This window comes from Psammomys obesus, unplaced genomic scaffold (genome assembly GCF_907164565.1).
Source record: "Psammomys obesus unplaced genomic scaffold, mPsaObe1.curated_primary_1811, whole genome shotgun sequence".
NCBI classification, from domain to species: Eukaryota; Metazoa; Chordata; class Mammalia; order Rodentia; family Muridae; genus Psammomys; species Psammomys obesus.
The window spans coordinates 18,218,440-18,239,908 of NW_026592510.1; the positions used below are offsets into that span (position 1 = coordinate 18,218,440).

The following is a 21,469-nucleotide window of genomic DNA, read 5'->3' on the forward strand; positions in this document are numbered from 1 at the left end:
TCCTGCTCATTTCATAATCAGTGTCAATTTGGGGCTGGTCTCATTTCACTGATCCTTCTCTGTTTCCTGTTTTCTGACCCACATAGCAATCAAACAAATTTTACTTTTAATTATATGTATGCATGGGTCTTTGTATGGATATGTGTACCTGTGAGCCCCTAAGTGGTGCCAGATTCCCTGGACCTAGAGTTACGGAGGGAGTCTGATGTGGGTGCTTGGAATCAAACTTTGGTCTTCTCCAAGTAATATGTACTGCCAAGCCTTTTCTCTGGCCCCATTCAGCAATTTTTGGTTGGCCAGACATTGTGAGTTTTATTTGATGAGTATTAGGTATTTTTGCATTCCTATAAATACTCCTTAACAGCTTAAAGGCTGTTAAGTCGTCAGTTTGACCCTATGTGAAGCAGTTTGGTATGTGCATGGACAGAAAGCAAAGGGTCCTGAAGGAGCTGAACTAGAGCTAAAGATGAGTGTCAGTGGTAAACAGCAGATTTAAAGAAGCCAAGACAATTACAAACACACTGGGCAGTTTTATGTCAACTTATCACAAGCTAAATCATGCGTGGAAGAGGAAACATCAATGAGAACATCCCCACCCCTTCCCCGACTAGACTGGCCTGTGTGTATTTTCTTGATTGATGTGGGAGGGCCCAGCTCACAGTGCACTTCGCCACCCACTGGTAGGTGGTCTTAGGATGTACAAGAAAGCAGGCTGAGCAAGCTATAATGGACAAGCCAGTAAGCACTGGTGCTCCACTGCCTCTGCATTAGCTCCGGCCAGCAGGCTCCTGCCCTGTTTGAGTTCCTACCCTGACTTCCCTCAGTGATCAAGTGAGCTAGGAAACTCTGTAAGCTGAAATAAACTCTTTCCTCCCCAAGTTGCTTTTGGTCACTGTTTTCACACAGCAACACAAACCCTACGACAGTAGCAGTCAAGACTTAACTACATGCTGAAACAGAGTAAAGCAAAAAGAGACTAAACCAAAACAGGAGTGTTATTTCCCTCTTTCCACTTTCCCACAACAGTGCACCAAGGTCAGGTACATTAACAAATAGGTCTTTACTACTCAGGGGCTCAAAAGATTTCTTAAGTTTGTGGATAGGAGAATACAGTAGGGATGGAGTATAAAAGCCCCCCAGTGGTGTAAGTGTTAAAGTGATTGTCTAGTGGTAAAGGCCCTGACCTCACAAATGGATTATTCCTTTGATGACTTCATACTTGGATGGACTGACCAGTGGGAAGTGAAATCTCTAAGGTGAACCCACATCTAAAGGAGCATGCCCATGGAACTATTTCTGCCCCTGGCCCTTCCCACTTCATGCTCCCTCTGCTTCCCAGCTGCTGTGAGGTGAGCAGCTTCTCCCCACTCCATGCTCCTTACCCTCGTGTTCTGCTGCATTCTCTCTCTCTTCCTCTCCCTCTTTCTCACACACACAAATCAGGCAAGTGAGCAAGGAGTGAAACTGTGAGACAAAATAATAAACCCATCATCCTTTTTTAGTTTAAATGTATGTTGTCACAGTAATAGAAAACTGACAATACAGTGAGAAAGGACTAGAGGTGGAGAAAATACCAAGTCAGAATGAAGTGTGAAGTCCTCTCCCAGCAGGCTTCTGCTGAGGCGCTGTGGATGCCTCTGCCCTCCCCCAATTTGATAAGTAAGCGTTCTGGAAAATGATCCAAGGTAAAAATGCTCTTCCTGAAACTTTTTTTTTCCTGATATTAACCTTTATAGTTCTTTTTCTATCATTTAGCAATACTAAGGATCAAGACTAATCTTTTTCCTTGGGAAATTCCAAGGTCATTATGGTGAACATGAATCAAACAAATTGAAAATAAATACTGACAGTTTGGCAAACTCAAAGGACAAATACTCATTACTACTAACTTTCTAGAACCACACAAAAAATAGACTAACCAAGAATTGAGAAGATGTGCTTAAATAATATTCCCATTATGGCCATAATTACATTGAGGGAAACAACCAAGAACTGTTATAGCAATTGGCAGACTTTAATATTTAAGAAAAATTAAGTCCATACACATTAAAAATATAGGAAATTTCATGCAGACATGAAGCTTCCAATTCAACCTTTTTGGCAACGTTTAGAATGTAAAGTACATTGAAATCCCGTACACTTTACAGTTCCCAAACTTGTTTATTTCATACTGTGATTTCTGCAGCTTCCCTGTATAGTTCACAGGCCCTGTCTTGTTCATTGATCAGAATCTAAATCTGCACCACCTCAGAAAATGGAAATTTTAAAACAGCAAGCATATGATCACTTTATGGAAATGAGACTATTTGTGTATAGCACTAATTATAAAAAATTTTGAAACTTCAAGGCTTACACACTTCAGTAGCTAGACCTAAATTTAAAAAAATACAAAATTAAACTTCTCCAGTGACACTTCCATTATTGATTTATACCACATTTTCAAGTCCAGAATATATTAACTTCAAAAGCCACAAGAGAATAAGTGATGCAAATTTATAAAGAATATTTTTTAAATATTCATGATTATAAATGAAATAACTGATTGCAGAGTAAAGTAAAATATATAATTTAGAAATGCAAGTAGTATTATTAAAGAGTAAAACATGAAAAAAAAAAAAAAAAAAACCCTTAGGTAAAACCCACCCTACTGGTGTCAGTCTGTTCTTGTCTTTGTAAACAAAAACTGGGCTACAGGAAAAATACTATTCAATGAATAAAAAGCATTCCTAAATAACAAACAAACAAACAAACAAAAACATGCATCCTTGCTGTTCAATGGATGTCTTTTAAAACACACTTCTTTTAGTTTTTTTCCCCCTTCAAAAAATAATTCTGAGAGATCCCCACCCCCATAAACAGTAAGTACTGAGAATTTCCACCAAATGAACATCTGTGAAGTACTCTGCGATGGAAGAACCAGGGATAATTTTAAAAGAAAAGTAGACTATGAATTTACATAGCCTAAGAAGTAAAATTTATGCCATGGAGCCATCTTCTCCATAATGGGAGGACACATGACAAAAATTCCCACACCGTTTAGAACTCTCTCAAAGATATCCGATCCTATAGGCTCCCAAACCTAAGCAACACAAAGGCCCAAGTTGTAAAGTAAGGCATCCTATAAAAGCATGGCAACGGCAGCTAAGCCACCACTACATAGCCAATCCAAATGTCAGAGGTCAGAGCCCTGTGAAACACTCAGCAAGAGCTTTCTTTTCCTGTGAAAGTTAAAACACCTGCCATCTCCACCTGCCTAGTTAATGGAAACAGAGTAACAGCATTAAACAACAAGGAAAGCTCCCTCTAAAACAGGCCTCCTTAGAGGTAGAAAATTAAAGCAGCACGCTCCTTCAACTCCAAATCTATAGGGATTAAAACTAGTATTTATCTGAAATTCCATGCATGGCTGCTGCCTGGGATCCTGAAAACACAGACCATGGGCATAAATTTATCCCTGAATTTCATACTCAAAACTTCTCATATTAATTCTACTATGAGTTTTACTAGAATACATTTTAACTAAAAAAGTGCTTGCTTTCATAAGCCACATACTTTAAATAAAAACATCATTGTAAACATCACACTGATAAATTTTGTAATTCATTTTTAGTTTGAAATTATGTATCTCAGATGGGCAGATTTTATTCCTATTTTTCCAGTTTCTTAACACTGCTTTAAAAAAAAAAAAAGGTTCTGTGCCCTCTACTGTTTATATCTTATACATTTCAAAACAATCCAGGAACTAATAAGATTCAGTTTAGCATGGAAAAGACTGAATTTCTGTTACTGTATTTCACTGAATTTTCACCTGTGATACAACTGAGTTAGCATTTCATATATGGCACATTTGATGCCTTTCTAAATAAAAAACTAATTTGAATAATGAAAGAATAGTTTCAAAATTCTCTTAAGTACAGATGACTCAGGTCCAATGAGAACAAAGTTCCAGTTCCAGATGCTGAACATGACAGAGGATCCTAGACTCTTCTAAATATAACAGAGGCAACGCAAAACCCAAGAAGATCACGGACTTTAGTACTATCAGTCATTAATGTGGCAGACTTGCAACAGCTTCATGAAAACTGGAATTTAGGTTTATTTTCTTAAAGACAATTCTGGGCTTCAAAGAAAAAAGTACTTGAAGATATTTTCTCCATTTATATATCTGCACAGGAGATATTTTCTTCATTATTTTTACCTTGTGCAGTATAAATCTGCTTGGTATAGTATATTTCTGAGAAAAGCAATAGACATCATTAAGAAAATAGACACTATTTCTAAATTTTGTTAGGAATAAGAAGGCACCACTGATTTGAGGTCATGTCCTGTTGTCACTGATAGTTGACTTTGAGTTGTTTATTTCAGCATTTATTCTTATTAAACTTTTTTTTTTTTTTTTCTGGGAAATATCACTTAAGACCATTATTGTGGCTTCCGGACCACAAACAAAACACATTCATAGTAGTATTTCATCATAGAGAGGTCATTCACAGTATATGTTGACAATACAGATTCTTTTTCTACCTGTAATACAAACAAAAATCACATTAAGATCATGATGGCAACACTATTAACAAATACCACTCAGTTAGTGGTAGGTACAATCATAAGCATATTTAAACAGATGCCCCCAAAAGCCTAGTAACACCCATAATCCCTTTACAAAAATAACAGGTCATGCAGTTCAGTATCACACCACTAACTACAAAGTGCTATAAATGCATTGCTTCTCTTTGTTCTTAAGAATCAATCCACTACTTTGTAAATGAATGGGATAATACTAAATAAGTAAACCAACACAACAGCTAAAGTACCAACAAGTTTGGGAGTGGGGCAGAACAAAGGCCAGGAAGCAGAAAATAATACACAGAAAACAGTTTCTTTGATACCTGCCTTCCCACCATCCACCTCCTAGTCTACTTGATACCTGTCAGTGAGCGATTACTCAAACCATTGTCGGCTACCATTACTGAAAGTCTATTTCAACAGAAACTACAGCTTCCCCTTTACATACATACATTTTGTCCCGAGTCTTTACAATTAAGAAAGCTATGTAATATCGATCTCTCTATCTGGATGAAAAAAGAGCAGTCTATGATGCATTCCTGTTTAAAGGCTTTCCAAGTTAAACTCTAGCACTGTTTCTTTCCATTCTTACCTCTAGCTGGAATCCATACTGCAGAACAACGTTTTTAATATCCTCGTAGCTCAATTCTATTGAAAGTTCATTTGCCAGATTTTCAAAATGGTATAGCAGAGGACCTATGGTTTGAAAATATTACAAATGAGTTACATGGACATACACATGCCCTAATAGCTTTTTACACTGAATTCCTGATATACTAGTTGAGTAGGAAATAAGGTAAAGATGAAACGAATCACTATATTTGCTAAGGACAACTATTCAAACCTCTGACACAAACCCATCAGTTTGAGCCAAGAAAACATCATAATTTTATAAAACATCATCATGTCATAATTTTATCTTGAGATTACTCTAGACAGTCTTGTTTTATCTTTCATTGATTTATCATAACTCCTACATCCAACTAGCTCCATTTAAACTCCTTAGACAACATACTGGAAAAAAAAAAAAAAAAGGAAGGGAGGTAAAAGATAAAAGTAGTGAGACAGTTTCTGCTCCTAAGAGGAGAAAGCTTTGCCATCCTGTTGGTAAACATTTTCTTCTCCTTTATTTAGGTAGCGCTTTTTAGGGTAGCCCTGGAGTCTTTAACACCAGATTCTCCTGCCTTAGCCTCTCAAACACTAGGAAGCTAGTCATGCTGGCCCCCTTTAACCGACCTAAACCACTAGAATAAATGACCACAAATATAATTTATGTTAGCACACTCTTTAAAATAACAGTTCAGTATTTTTTACCAACACCTATGAATTGTTACACCTTTTATTTTATCTTTTAGTAAATCCTCATCTTTCCATTTTTTCAGGTAAATTTTGCAGGGTTACTTGTCCATACGTAAAGACTTTACTTTCAAAATGAAGTTTTTAATTGCTATTGTTTTATACAAGATTGAAAGAAAATTAACACCTTTATTAAAAACAAATTTATCTGTTAAAAAAAAACCTAACAGTTCTTTAAAAACCTCCACTTACTGAGACAATTTCTGGCCATCTGTTCATTGTAAACTGTAACAGCACCTTTTTACAGAGTGCAGAGCCTCACAGCAATCTTTTCAGCTTTTGAAGCTACTGCCTCCAAGTATGCAGGTGCACCACATGGAGGCCAGAGGAGGGCATCAGAACCTCCTGGAACTCTAGTTACAGAAGGATGTGAGCCACCATTATGTGGGTGCTGGGACTAGACCTGGGTACTCTTACAGCCCCTTTGCTCTATTGTTTGTAGGTATTCATATGTTCCAGTATGTCATAGGTATTTTCTTTCCACCGCTTTGTTTGATCTCAAATGCATACAAAGCCCTATCCTTCAAACTCAAAACTTTAACTATGCTTCAAATTTTTCCTGAAATACTTCTAAGTCTTCAGCCTGATGGTTCTTTCTTGTAATGGCTAATCTTGGTTGTCACCTTGATTCATCTGGGAAGAGGTGTACCTTTCAATTAAGGATTGTCTCCATAAGACTGCTTGTGGGCATGTTAGTGAGGCATTTTTTGGTTGCTAACTGATTGTAAGAGCCCAATCCACTGTAGCAGTGCCTTCCTTAGACAGATGGGGGTCCCAGGCTGTGCAAGAATAGCAAGCAAGACAGAGGAAGCAACCCAGAAAGTAGAATTACTCTGTTGCTTCTGCTTCAAGCTCCTCTGTTGGCTTCCTCTCATGATCTACTATTAACGTGTAAGCTAAAATGAAGCATTTCATAGTACACCATTCTTTAAAACTCATTTGCTGCTGTGTTCCGTCACACACTACCTTCAAGTAAATACCAGCGTTCCCTAATTTGCAAAATAAGCAACAAGCAATGTGACATGAGTGCACACAAAGGCCAGAGGAACACTGGATGTCCTCTCTCTATATATTTATACTTTATTTCTTTGAGACAAAGTCTCTTACTAAACCTGGGGCCATATATGATGATAGCCAGCAAGTCCCAGTGATCCTCATCTTTGTCCTTAATGATGTTAGCGTTGTAAGCATGAGCATGGTAACACCTGCTTTCCATTTTATAAGATTTATTTTTATTTTATTTATGTGTATGTATCTGTGTTGAGAGTATGTGACATGCGTGCAGGTGCCTGCAGAGGCCTGAAGACATCAGATCCACTCAGTGCTCATGTTACAGTTTGTTGTGATCTATGCAACAATGGTCTGGAAAGCAAACCCTGGTCCTCTGGAAGAGTAGTGAGTGCTCTTAACCCTTGGGCTCTGTTTCCAGGCTGAAAACCTGCCTTTGTATGTGGGTGCTAGAAATCAAATTCAGGTCCTCATGCTTGTATACCAAGCACTCCTATCCACACAACCATCTCACCAGCCCAAAGAACATGTTTTTAATTTTCTTTTAAGTGTATCAAAATGCCCAGTATGTGATGACTGCAAAACCTATTTATAATATTACCAGTCAAAAACAGTATCAGTGGTGTGAATATGTTCTGTAGTCTTTTATATAAATTGTGATTTGATAAAGATTATCTCTTACATAAGGACATTTCTTAAGGGTCAAAGACAACAATACTTTTACTGACTTTTGGTTCAAACTGCAAAAAGAATTATAGATGAAAGGTCCCTTATCTGAAATGCTTAAGAGTTCAGATGTTTTAGATCTTAGAATATTTACATAAACAAAATGTGGTATATAGAGGAGAAGACCAAGTCCAACTATACAACTAGTTTGTTTCATATATTCTTATTGCACAGCCTAATAGTTTGTCTAAACAGTACCGGGCAACACAAGGCTTTGTTTATAGTAGGACTCTACCAATGAATTATCACCCTATAACCTAAAACAAATTTTGCATAGTATTTTTAGTGCATAAACATGCTGCCTGTGGTCTGTAAGATGAGATTATGTATGGACTTTGCCACTTGGCATGTCTACATTTAGGTTTCTGAGCAATTTAGATTTTCAAATTAGGAAAGATCTGTAAAAATTTTCACTCACAACTGCATGAGAAGTACTGTCTCAAACACCTTAGCAGGGCTGGGAAACAATAGTAGTTAATCTGGAAAACAGGTTAGTACTTTCTAGCAAAATTTGGTATGTATTTATCACATAGAAATAAGAAATTTCTTTACTAGGTGCTAGCCCAAGAGAAATGAAATCTTGAGGACAGGAGAGATGGCTTAGTGATTAAGAGGACAGCTGCTCTTCCAGAGGACCCAGGTTCAATTCCTAGCACCCACATGACAGCTCAGAACTGTCTGTAACTCTAGTTCTAGAGGATCTGACACCCTCACACAGATATGTGCAGGCAAACACCAATACATATGAAACGAAAATTTTTAAAAAATACTTTTTATAAATTAAAAGGTTGGAACTTACATATGATTTACCAAATTTCTTACTTGCAATCAACAGGTAAGATGTAGAAAAAAAAAAAAATCCTGTAGCCACACTAAGATTTCTGGGCTAAGTGTTGAAAGCAACATTATTCCTAATCAGCACAGTCCAGCAACAAAATCAAATATCCATGCACAGAGAACTGATTAAACAAAATGTCACCTATCCAATGAACTGTTACCCACCCATCACTCAGCAATAAAAGAGAGTAACACATTGGTTTCTGTAGTAACTTAAATGAGTCTCAAAAGCATCATTCTAGTCATGGAAGCCGGAGACATAAAGTGCCACACTATATGGTTCTGTTATTCTGCAAAGAGGGACACTGGAGTAACAGAAACCCAAATAGCCGTTGCTAGTTTTGTTTTTTTTTTTTTTTTTCAATTACCATCTTTCTTCATATTAAGAGAAAGAACAAAGATGTACTTTTCCTTGACCATAAAATATAGAGTAAGCTCATAATAGAATGTTAATGCAACATGAAATAGCATCAAAATAAAATAAAGCCACCTCTAATCTATTCACTGACTCTCACTAGACAATTTGCTATATCTCCTTGCAGGCTTTCCTTGATGAACAGTATGAAGTATTACATATATGGCTTAGTGCCTTAGGTGTTGTTCATTACTTCTAAGGAATGTGTTTACTATGAATGTCCATTTCCTGTAGTTAGGAGGCAGGTCCAGTCTAAGATCTGTGGGACATGCCTCTTCATTAACTGACTTTTAGCATTAGATCATACCTAATTATCTTCCTCTGACAGAGTGTATAAATTAACAAACGTGTGATGTCAACAAACACTTTAGGCTTTGTGAATCACATGTATTCCCTATCACTCAAATTTTCTTCCCTTGTTCTTTAAGAAAAGACAAAGCATTCATAGCTGACAGGGCCAGAAAAACTGGGTAAAGGCTATATTTAACAGAGACATAACAGTTAAGGAACATATCACTGGCTTTCCCTAACCTGAGAAGGGTTGTAGAAAGTGTCTCAACTTTTCCTTCAAAGGTTTATAAGTTAAGGATCCTTACAATCCTGATTAGGGAGGAGGTCACTAATCTTGCTTCATTGTCAAAACCTAAAGATTGCTAACAGTTGCAATCCTTACATGTGAAAATACTGATTTTAGTCTCTGTAATTATACAGTAAAACCCACTTCCAAGGTCGCTAATACACTCTCAGTATACAAAGAAAACTAGGCCTCTAGATCCACATGGTTGACATAAAAACCATGGAGACATGTATTTACCAGTATAAATGCCAATTTATCACATCTCTAGGCACCCAATCTCCCTGTTTGACACCTGAATATCACTTTGTTTTTTCTTTCAAATCTTAAATACATTCATCCACAAACAGAGCTGTCAATAAAAACACACTATTTGCCAGGATCCATACCAAGTCATTAGGAGGCATTAGAGCCTTTTTGTCATAAATTTCTGAGATGAAAAAAAAAAAAAAAAAAAAAGGAAAAAGGGCTAGGAAGAGGGGGAGGATACAGAGCCACAAGAAGCGAGATCACTAAAGCACCACACATAATCCTGAAGAGCAGGAATTATCAAGAAAGCTATAGTTTTATGTAAGGAGAGGCCAGGCACAGATATGCATGTTGAAAAGGAATCCCTGGTAGGAGGTAGGGGAGAGAAAATGAAAGGGGCATGGGAATTACAGCAACCTTAAAGAACAACTAAATCAATCTTACTCCAGGAATGCAATGAAGTTATAGAAATGGTTCTCAAGTGGAAACAATTCTGTCTTGCTAAGGAACATTTTCCAATGTCTGAAGATGATTTTATTTTGCTTAGCATAATGGGAGGTTGGGTGGGGATACTACTGGAATCTGATAGGCAAAAGTTAAGGATGTTATTAATAACCTAGTGATGTGTAACAGACCCCAGCTACCATCCCTAAAGAATATCCCTGCCCCAAAGAACAGCAGGACCATAGCTCAGAAACTCTAGGAAGAGAAAGAATTAGAAGTCACTAAAGCATTATAATGATCCAGCAGGAAACAGTTGCTTGCAGAATGTGTATCCCCTGAAGAGGATGCAGAGGTGCAGGCAGAGCGGTACAAGCACACCTTTGACCAAAGGAGCTCGATGTCAATGACATGAAGAGAGAGGGCTATGAGGCAGGCACGGGGGGCCAGCCCTAGTGCCATTCACACTGCAGCGTTATTTATTACTATTGGAAAACGATGCACATCCAAGCCCTTGCTCATGCTGAGGAGGAAACCGCTTGAGCTAGAAATCTAAGCATGTGAGGTGCGCAGCTGGCTATGTAGCTGCAGGCCTACTGTGCTCTGTGACCTTCTTTTGGAGGTTTTAAGTCAGTGTGAGAAGAACCCCAGAAACACTGTGTGGTCAGCTGTCACCTTTGGCCTATAAGCTCCCTGCCCGCTGGACCTCTGAAGTTTGAGAGAGTGAAATACAAGTTGCAGCAGGAAAGAATGTCTGAGGGGCCTAGTGAGCATCGGTAAAAAAGCTGACATTAAAGTGATGGCTTTTAAACAAACAAAAAAAAAGTCACTAAAGAACTTTAGCAAGAGATTCAGTTTTCAGATCAACACTGCACGTGGTAAGGAAGAAGGCTGAATCAATGTCTAGGCCTGTGTCTCCCCTCTCCAGTTGGTATGTGACAGCCTTAGTGTTGAGTTCAGCTGCATATGAAAGTAGGGTCTATCAGAAAAACAGGGAATAATTATGGTTAATGAACTCATAAGAGTTCAGGATCTAATGTAATTAATGTCCTCATATAAAACACCTGGTAGAATCCTTGTCTTCTTGCTTCCTCCTCTCCAGCACCACAGCCTTACCAAAGAGTCAGATAAACATGTAGCATTAAGAAAGCAGCTGTGCTACCTAATTTTCTGTCAACTTGACACAAGTTACATTCACCAGGAAGCCTCAAATGAGAAAATGCTTCCATAAGATCTGGCTGTACAAAATCTTGTGGGGCAGTGGATCCCAACCATTGGAAAACACGGATTTCCAATGGTCTTAGGAAGTGAGATACCACTCAGTGGCAAAATTACAGTTATGAAGTAGCAACAAAAATAATTTTACGGCTGCGGATCATGACAATGTGAGGAACTGAATTAAAGTGTTGAAGCATTAGGAAGGTTAAGAAACACTGTTGTAGGACATTTTTCTTAATCAGTGATTGATGAGGAAGAGCCCAGCCCATTATGGGTAGAGGCAACCCAGGCTAGTGGTCCTGGACCAGGCAACCCAATAGGAGGAAAATTCTCAAGAGCAGGCAAAACAGTCAGATACACCGATCCCACGGTTAGGAGTGTCACAAGAACACCAAGCTACCAGCCAGGACATATATACAGAGGACGTGGTGTGAATTCAAGCAGGCCCTGTGCTTGCTGCTTCAGTCTCTGAAAACATTCTTCACAGAATGAAGTGCCACTGCTGCATGGAGTGGTGGAGGGAAGACAATCAGAATCAGCAGACTAAACTCAGTATGCTCTGGAGTTAAGATCCATGAGACTGACCTGTGAGGGTCATCCCAATGCGTGGACTGCTGCTGCTTTCAGGAGGTACCACCAACTAGGATGTGGTCTAACAAATAATACAATGTAATAATAATGTTCCCGAGCATCTGGTACCGTGCCACTACCAAATAGAAAGGCAGCTCTAAATACTCAGGCCGATATATAAAATATTAATGAACATTGAAGCACTTACCAAGATTTATCCAAATTCCACCTGGTTTGAGTATTCTCCATATTGTATCGATATAATCAATTACATTGTGAGCTGTGTCTATGAAGAAACAGGTAGCAATGCAGTCCCAGGTATCTAATTAACAGAGATCAGACCACTGTATCTGTTATTCTGTTTTTTGTTTTTGGGTTTTTTTTTTTTTTACCCTTTAAGTCTGCTCACTAACTCTTACAGAGAATGAATATTTCGTTCCACTGAAGGGAAACAGATGTGATCAACACTATATTCAAGAAGATTATTGCAGAGTAGATACCGTAATCAACTTGGAAACCATTTGCTATTGACACATCACTACTATTAAAAAGTGGTTTAGCACCTACTCAACTGCTAGCCTTGTAACTGAACCAAGGGTCTTGAACTAGGAAAGTGGTCTGTTGACTGGACTACCCTAGCACTCACTTAGAATCTGCTAAAACAGAGTAATCTTCACCTTAATTTTTAAGTTCTGACTTAAACCAGTATTAACCACTGATTCTAGCAGGTTTTAGAAGCAGGCTTTTCTTGATAATTTGAGAAATACATGACATCAAAATATCCAAATACCTACCAAGCCTTGATAATCATCAGGGGTAAGTTGGCTGGAGAAGCCACAGGCAGAGGTGAGCCCTCAACAAGAACACTGTTTAGCTCTTGGAAGTTGTTCCCAGGCAGAGGTGGGGACCAGATTCAAGATACAATGTCTACTCCAATCCTGACATAGCAAAAGTTCCTGGCCCAACAGAGATTACCTGCACCCTCTTCCAATCCCAGTCTAGAGTGAGTCTTAGTTGCACTGTGAGGATTTCCACTAACTGCACTCCTATTTTGAGATCTTGTTCCTTAACAATTACCCAACAGCTTGACTACTCCCAATTGTCCCTTTCTAACTTCTGAATGGAGGCTGTCCCAAATCAGAATTTAGAGGAAATAAAAATCTATTTTAGGAAATTAGATACATAAAATCTTTCTATGTTGCTATTTCTTGCTCCAAGCCATCTTTCCAATAGCTACCTGTCCCTTTCTGAGTACAACTCAAACTTCTTCCTTTGAGTTGTCTTAACCAACCCTCTGCCCTCTTACCTCTCTCATCCCCACTACTCACTTCACCACAGCCCTGCTGAACACAGCCAAGTGCTCTCCCCCAATTTCTTGGACATCCCTAAACATGTAATGACAATTTCCTTCTTAGTTTCTAATTTTACGCTCAGTAAAATTTTTTTCCTAACAATACTGTATGTTGTAGCCTCTCTGTTTCTTACAGAGTTATAAGTTCCCTGTGACTAGGGACTTTGTCCTGCTATCTGTTGTGTTTTAAATGTCTACAATATATTTGACATGTAACAGATGACAAATTTATTTGTTGAAAGAATGCTCTTGCTATATACAGCTCAGTATTCTGTCTTCCTTCTGCCTGTTACTGCCAGTTCACACTCTTCACATTCTCATTAAAGCCTACCTCCAATGTCTTCAATAACCCACCAGATTGAAATCTAACTTCTAACCTGATATAAATCTTTTTTTTTTTTTTTTTTTTTGAGACAGGGTTTTTCTGTGTAGCCTTGGCTGTCCTGGACTCACTTTGTACACCAGGCTAGCCTCGAACTCATAGAGATCTGCTTGCCTCTGCCTCCCTGAGTGCTGGGATTACAGGCATGTGCCAGCACACCCGCCTGCTAACCTACTTTTTAAGTTATGTCTCCCATAAAGTTTCTTTCCTTAGCAGTCTACTCTGTTGTAGTCCCCAGTGACTTTATTCTTTTGTATCTTTGTACCTCAAGTACTATTCATCTCTGTCCATCAAGGCACAGTCTCTTTACGAAGTTCCATTCCCATACTAGATTATTTCCATCTTTACTGAACTTTTAAAAATATTTTTATTTTATGTGTATGGGTATTTTGCTTACACATATGTCTATGCCAGAAGAGGACATAAGCTCTCCTGGAACTGGAGTTTCAGATAGTTGTGAGCTGCTATGCGGCACTGGGAATTGAACCCAGGTCCTCTGCAAGAGCAGCCAGTGCTCTCAGCCACTGCACCATCTCTCCAGTTCCTCTTTACTGCATTTAACACAGTGTTTATGAGTTGTCTTTTATTAACATAGTCAAATCTCTTGAATTTATTTATATTTCTTTACATTTCCTATCACTGTCTTGGAAATACTCTATATTGCCACTGACATTGCACACCTTAAATTCTGCATCAAAATAAATGGTTATAGCACTGGGTCTGTTTTAAGGTATGAGTAAAGAGCTTTTAAACACTTGCTTTGAACTTACTGCATTCTGAGTAAATCTCCTGAAAGTCTCCTGCTGTCATCGAAAAGTTAGAACCAGGAGGAAGACTGTGGGGGTCAACATCAGGGAAAAAAATGGGTCGAATCTGATCAGCTGATCTCCGATTATTGCTAAACTGATGGATCCAGGGATAAAGTTTATATTTGTTAATTTCAGAACATCTGTAAAATATGAGCATAAGGTTCAATGTTAACTACACATTTTCCAAAAAAAAAAAAAACAAAAAACAAACAAAAAAAAAAACCTACTTTAAGCACTAATATCTCATCTATTGAGGAAAGTTTTCACATGTAATTCATTAGACTTGAACAGTGTCACCACTACATTGCGCTCAGTTATCTAAAGCTATGCATACAGGTAGATGACTAACTGTGGATTAAAAGAAATTCAGAGATTCACATGTGCTGCTCATTCAAGTTTATTAAAAAAAAAAAAAAAAAAACCTAAAATTTTGTTGTTCTTGAGTCAGGGTCTTATGTAGTCCAGGCTGGCCTTGAACTCACTGTGTTACTGAGGATGATATCTGAATTCTTGATCTTCCTGTTTTCACCCCACAAGAGCTGAGATTAGAGGCCTAGGCCACCACACCTAGCAAAAATGTATTTCTGAACTTCAAAGTCGAGTAAAAACAAGCACTCTAGTCTTGTTACCCATTTTTTACCATTTTGCATAATTAACACTCATTTTCCCCATCTCAACAGCTGCCTAAAACGCATACTGCCACCAATAACACATTATTGCACTGAATAACTGAATAAATTACCAGTAGCGTGCTATTGAAACAGGCAGCTATTTCTTTGTCTCTAACACACTATATATTTTGACTTAAAAAATAACTTTTTCAAAAAATACCTTCACAGAAGGTAGACACAGAAGTTTTCAGATCTCATTCCAACTCAGTCATGTGAACATGTATAGCTACATACTGCAAAGTTGGTTAGGGAAAATAGTTACAATTGCTACAAAAAACTTACTTCACCTAGAAACAAAAAGTAAAAATGAGGAAAAAAAACTCTTCCTATATTACAATTAACTCAGAAGAGACATAATTTTAGTTTCACGGAATGCCCAATTACTTTCTAAAAACCTTGTTTGCTTCCCCTGTGTCAACACTGTTACCTAATAGACACTGGCTACAGAGGCAATTGGTGTAAGCATTATGAACTTAATGTAAATATGATCTATATCAATCAAGTATTTTTCTTCTAAATCAGAATTGTTTAAAAATAGGTAAAGCAATTTGATTTTGAGAAATTACTATTTCCAGCAAAAAGTAAATTAAATACCTGTTGAGTACAAAGTTGGAAGAAAAGAGCATAAAAAAACTCCATTCATTTCCTTGACAAGCATAACCTAGCATAGCTATTTCCCAGGCCAATCTTCCTAGTCCAGCACCAGGTACCAGAATATTTACTTTAGAAGGATCCCTGAAATGAAACAAGGCAATTATATCCAGCCCCTCAAAGGGAAAAAAGAAAGAAAGAAAAGAAGAAGAAAAAAAAAAAGACAAAATCCATAATAACAACTAAAAATTTACTCAATTACTCAAAAAGAATAAGCTTACTCAGACTCTGGACTTCTTTAAACTGAAGTATTTCTAATGTCAATAAAAATAAGAGATAGAAAGAATTGTCATGTTATCAAGTGAGGGTTTTATTACCCCCAAAAAAAAATTTTCAGGAAAAAAAAAAAAAGAATCATACTATATCTAATGACTTATAGTCATTCTTATTTCTAGGAAAACAAATTATCCAGAGTAATCCCTATTACATGTGGGATTGACTGAACAATTACTCCATCATGAGGCAGAGAACAAACCTTACTTCTAAGTTCATATAACACAATTATTTATAGAACCAAATAAATTAACTACATTTAGATTTTAACATATAAATCTCTAAAACTGCATAGGTTTCAGTTACAAAAAGAAAAGGACAGGGATACTGGGCATGGGTAGCTCACACCTACAACTCCAGGGTTGTGAGGCTGAAAGGAATGCCATGAGTTTGAGACCAGTCTGGTCTACACAGTAAATTCCAACGTAGCCTGGGAGACAAAATAAGACTGTCTCCACTGCCCCTATCTCTCTCCTAAACGAAAGAGAGAAAGGGACGCAGGGATGGTTATCCTCTTGGAGAAACTGGGCAACTGCACCTTCTCTAACTTCATTAAGTAACCTAGATAGGCCTCAAACTCATGTCCTTCCTGCCAGGGCTCCCTTTCAAGTACTCTGGGCAAGCATTTATGACAGTCACACTGCACCCAACCAGACACTCTATTTATCACATCACACTGCTACTGCAGGTTTCCTTTTCTTGAACCTCTGCTTTTCTTTCAAAAGACGAAGCTATAGGGGGAAACATGGGTAGGAGGCAAGGATCTTTTCTCAGAAAACCTGGCAAAGCAAACTATAGGGTTGGCAAGATACTCAGTGGATAAAGGCAATTCTGACTGAGGCTGATAATCCAAACCAATCCCTGGGACCCACACAGTGGAAGAAAAAAAACAACCCTTTTTTAGGCTGTCCTCTGACCTTCACATGTGCCTCCACATGCAAGTACTGGTACATACATGCACACACACGTAACTAAAATTAGCTTTTTTTTTTAAATGAGGAGAAAATGACATTTGTATGGAAAGCAAAAGGAAAATGTGTGTAATCAGTTGGTATATCTGTAAAAAAAAAAAAAAGGATTTAATTATACCATTTTCAAAATTTGGCTCAAAAATCTAATTCAATTTCAAACCATTCAAATCTTATAAACTATCTGTTTTCTGAGACGTTTACTCCCAGTGAGTAACAGGACATTTTTAGTAGTATTATATGCTATGGGATAATTTAAAAAACTTAAAAATCGGAGGCCAGGGCAATGGCTCAATCAGTAAGCTGGTTTTATATATCTATTTATGGAACATATGTCTAAATAATACACCTGCCAGGAATGGACACACACCTTTAGCTGAGTACTCAGGAGACACAGGCAGGCAGACGACTATGAATTTAAGCATAGTAAGTTCCAGGCCAGACAGGACTAGAGTGAAAACTCTAGTCTTTAAAGAAACAAAATAAAACCAGCAAGAACAATTTAGTAACTTATGAAAGATTAGCCTTATGATTTCTTTAATCAAGATTTCCCTAACCAGAATCATGAACTATCTCTACTTTGTGCCAAAAGGTACACTAGCATTTTAAGTGTGTAAGACTGCTAATAAAAGACACTAAGACAAAAGTAGAAAACACATCAAGTCCCTACATAACAAATTAGCAGACTACTGAAAATCCTCAAACTATTTTTATTATGACAAAAAGGGTGTTCAATGGGCCTTAAAACAAATTCAGTAGAATAAAATATTCAGTAGAATAAAATATCAAGGACCAAACAAGGAATGGGCAAGAATGCTTTCCTAAATATGTAATATTAACTAATTTCCCCCAAAAGATAAACATACTGCTATGAATCTTGAAGAAGTCTCAAACATTTCTTGTGCAAATGGAGAAAAGAAACAAACTTTAAAATAGATATGATTTTAAAACTTTAAAAATTAGGAACAGATAGATATATTGTGGCTTAATAGTCAAATGCTGCCTACTTGAGATTCTTAGCAAAAACGTAGCGAGTTTAGCAAGTTAGTAAGGCACATTCACTACAAATGTGACCCTGATACACAAAGAAGTCTCAGCAGGCCACTGAAGACAGGAGTGAAGAAGAGGTGCACCTATAAGGACAAAACTAAACAATACAAGCAGACTAGGCCAATTTACCAACAGCAAATATTCTTGAGAGAGGTTAATTTACCATATCTTTGCTTTACAAATCAGCAAGCTCCAACACAATGTACTTTGTTTTGTGGTATCGGCATGGTGACACTAGGCTGACCCCTAGTGGTAGTAATATATGCATACCCCCCCCCCATGTGTTCAACCATGCACCACAGCATGCATATCAAAGGGTAACTTGCAGGAATTAGTTATCTCTTTTTACGATGTTCATCTCAGGAAAACATTTCAAGTCATCAGGCTGTGCAGCAAGCACCCTTACCTATTCAGCCATCTGCAACTTTTTTTTTTAAAGATTTATTTATTATGTATACATTGTTCTGCCTACATGTACACCTTCATGCCAGAAGAGGGCACCAGATCTCACTATAGATGGTTGTGAGCCACCATGTAGTTGCTGGGAATTGATCTCAGGACCTTTGGAGAACAGCCAGTGCTCTTAACCTCTGAGCTATCTCTCCAGTCCCCACCTGCAACTTTTAAGCAGCAAAAGAATTCTTTGAATAACCATTCTATCCAAAATAGCAGATGGCATTATATCCATATTATTTAAAGTATATAAAGTGATATAGGTTCTAAGTGTAAAACAAGTTGAACCCCAAAAACTTGACATAAGAATGAATGAAAAAAAAAAAAATCGCACTAAAAATCTTTTCTATTGATACAGGAATTCTAGTTTATTAACTTCATTTGTTTCCACTATTTTACTTTTTGTAGCTATCAAAACATTTAAAATTACATTAGGACATATATATTCACAGCCTGAATATGCCAATAAATTCTGAACAGTGGTCTATACAAATAAAACATTCAAGCATTATCCCAGGACCCAGACGCAGCTCTATTAGTGGAGTGCTCATTAGCATAAGGGAAGCAATAGAGCTCAACCACAGCACAGCATATAATAGGGACGGTGGTGTATTCCTAAATCCCAACACCCAGGGTATAGAAGCAGGGGCCAGGAGTTCAAGGCTAGCCTAGGCTGTATGAGATCCTCTCTTTAAAAAAGAAAAATAAATGCCAATTACGGATATCAACATTACTTCTAATATTTTGGTATTATTAGAATAATTTCCACACACAAAAAAGTCTAGCTGTAAATCAGATTCAACAATATTGAACTCTAAGAAATATTGACAAATACCACCAAATTAACCTCTATAAAATTTTTACTAATTTTTTCTTTCACAAGAAACATGTTTCTTCACATCTTCACCCTTTCCTAATTTTCAAATTTTGCAAAACATTATGTGAAAAATGCCTTCTTCATAGTTCTGAATTTTCTGTGAGATTGTCTTATATTCCTTTTATGTCAATTTATGCCACTTTCTTTTGAGTTATTAATTTGGACAGTTTTAGCACTGAGGTATAATTCTAAAATTATGAACATTTGAAATTCTGACTTTAAAAAAGTAAAAACACTGTCTTCAGTCAGTGTCTTCCAGAATGAGAGAAATGTTCTTCACTCTATACAACTGCATGAGGCAGTCCACATTTCCTCCATTTTCTTTTAAAGTGGATCCCCTTAAGCTAATAAATCTCATAAGCATAATACCTTTATTTTAATAAAAATAGAAAAAATGATGTTTTAAAACTAAGTATTTTTCCTAAACTATGTGATAGTCTGTCAATGTCTTCTTGGAGTACAATGAATACTGACATACTCATAAACAAAACATCACCCCAAATGGTCTTAAAATAGGCTACTGAATTAAAATCTTAAAAGAACAATAACAGAAACTGTTTAATAGTTTGCAGGATTTAAAAAAAAAAAATCTCAATGTTTAAGATAAGCTCAAATGTCTCTTTCCTTCACATTTATGCACTTTATAGCATTAAACCAGCAGACACTTGGGGAAAATGAGTATTTGCTTTGCTGTTTTTCTTTAGTGTTTTTTTTGGGTAAAAATTTCAATATATGCTATTCTATCAAATGTCTAGCATTACACTACCCTTGTGTTCATATATGAGAAAACAGTTTAAGCCTTGAACTCACATATGTTTTTGCTTGAGACAGGGTAGCCTAAAACAAGCTATATCATACTGGCCTTGAACTTGTATTGCTCCTCCTACCTCTCCCTCTAGAATGCTAGAATTGATGATGTAAAAGCTGTAACATTCAACTAAGCTTGAGTTTTAAATGAAATTAAAACAAAAACAAAGAGTACGGTTTGCTAACTTCAGTGCTCAACTCTTCACAAAAGCAGCATAGAAAAACCCTTTTAGATAAAAACAAAGTAGAGGAAAATGGTCTGGCATTTGGCAAAATGTAGAAAACATTTTCTTATAAACAAACAGACCTATGAAGCCAATCTGTGCCTTCAAAATTGCTTGTACCAAAAACTCAAAACACATTAATCCCAAACATGAACAAATGGGTAAAATAAAATAAAATAAACTGGTAAAACATTTTAATGATCAAATACAGGTAGTTCTAAGCATATTCATTAAATATGCTATCTTTCATAGCATCTCAGGATGGCCGTCACCGAAAGGAAGGAAAGGCAGTTGAAACTGAGTTAAACCCAGCTCAAATTAAGTAAGGGTAATACGTTTTTATGCCTGTTGTGGCACAATCTGAGGCCCAAACGACACTATATCCAGAACCAAATTGCATTCTGAATACCCTTTCCTTTCTCTGAGACAGGGTTTTGCTATGTGACACAGGTACATGGCACCACACCTCCTCCTCCTGGCTCTGGAGGTTCACATTTGATGGAAAATCTGTGACTTTAATATGTGTGTGGCCTTACTCTTTAACTTTCTTATCTACTATAAGGAAACTAATCTAAGTAAAACAAAACAAAACGATATAGAAATAAATATGTAATTTTCCCATTGGGTACAATATGACTAAACTGAGGGAATAAACATTTTCCCCAGTACATTTCACTTAAAGTTTATGAATGTGTACATATACGTCCTGATAGCATCTATAACATTCACTGGTTTCAGGGATGGGAAGGGATGGGTGGCTAGAGAGCAGTAACAGAAGACTCACATTCTTCTGAATCCTGAACTCTAAAATCTTTTACCTACTGAAAATCACCTTTAATTATTCTTTTACTTTTAAAATAATTTACTAGAACCACCTAGAGCTAATTCATCTGTTTACCTGCTTACACTGACAACACTGTAACAGTAGAAAAATAACAATACAACAGTAGTAAATGTGTAAGCTTACTAAGTACCTTTATCAATGACATGCAA

At 37.1% G+C, this 21,469-nt stretch overlaps 1 protein-coding gene across 1 annotated transcript in view; it reads right to left on the bottom strand.

Moving 5' to 3' along the window:
* Positions 1-1,995: 1,995 nt before the first annotated feature.
* Carnmt1 (carnosine N-methyltransferase 1) overlaps positions 1,996-21,469 on the bottom strand; it is a 34,057-nt gene continuing 14,583 nt past the window's right edge. Inside the window, exons 4-8 of the mRNA XM_055614230.1 lie at positions 15,768-15,908; positions 14,464-14,642; positions 12,169-12,282; positions 5,159-5,262; positions 1,996-4,524 (exon numbers count right to left, since the gene is read on the bottom strand). Of these exons, the coding sequence (XP_055470205.1) occupies positions 4,423-4,524; positions 5,159-5,262; positions 12,169-12,282; positions 14,464-14,642; positions 15,768-15,908 (640 nt within the window). The 3' untranslated portion in view covers positions 1,996-4,422. The remainder of the gene's footprint in view (positions 4,525-5,158; positions 5,263-12,168; positions 12,283-14,463; positions 14,643-15,767; positions 15,909-21,469) is intronic.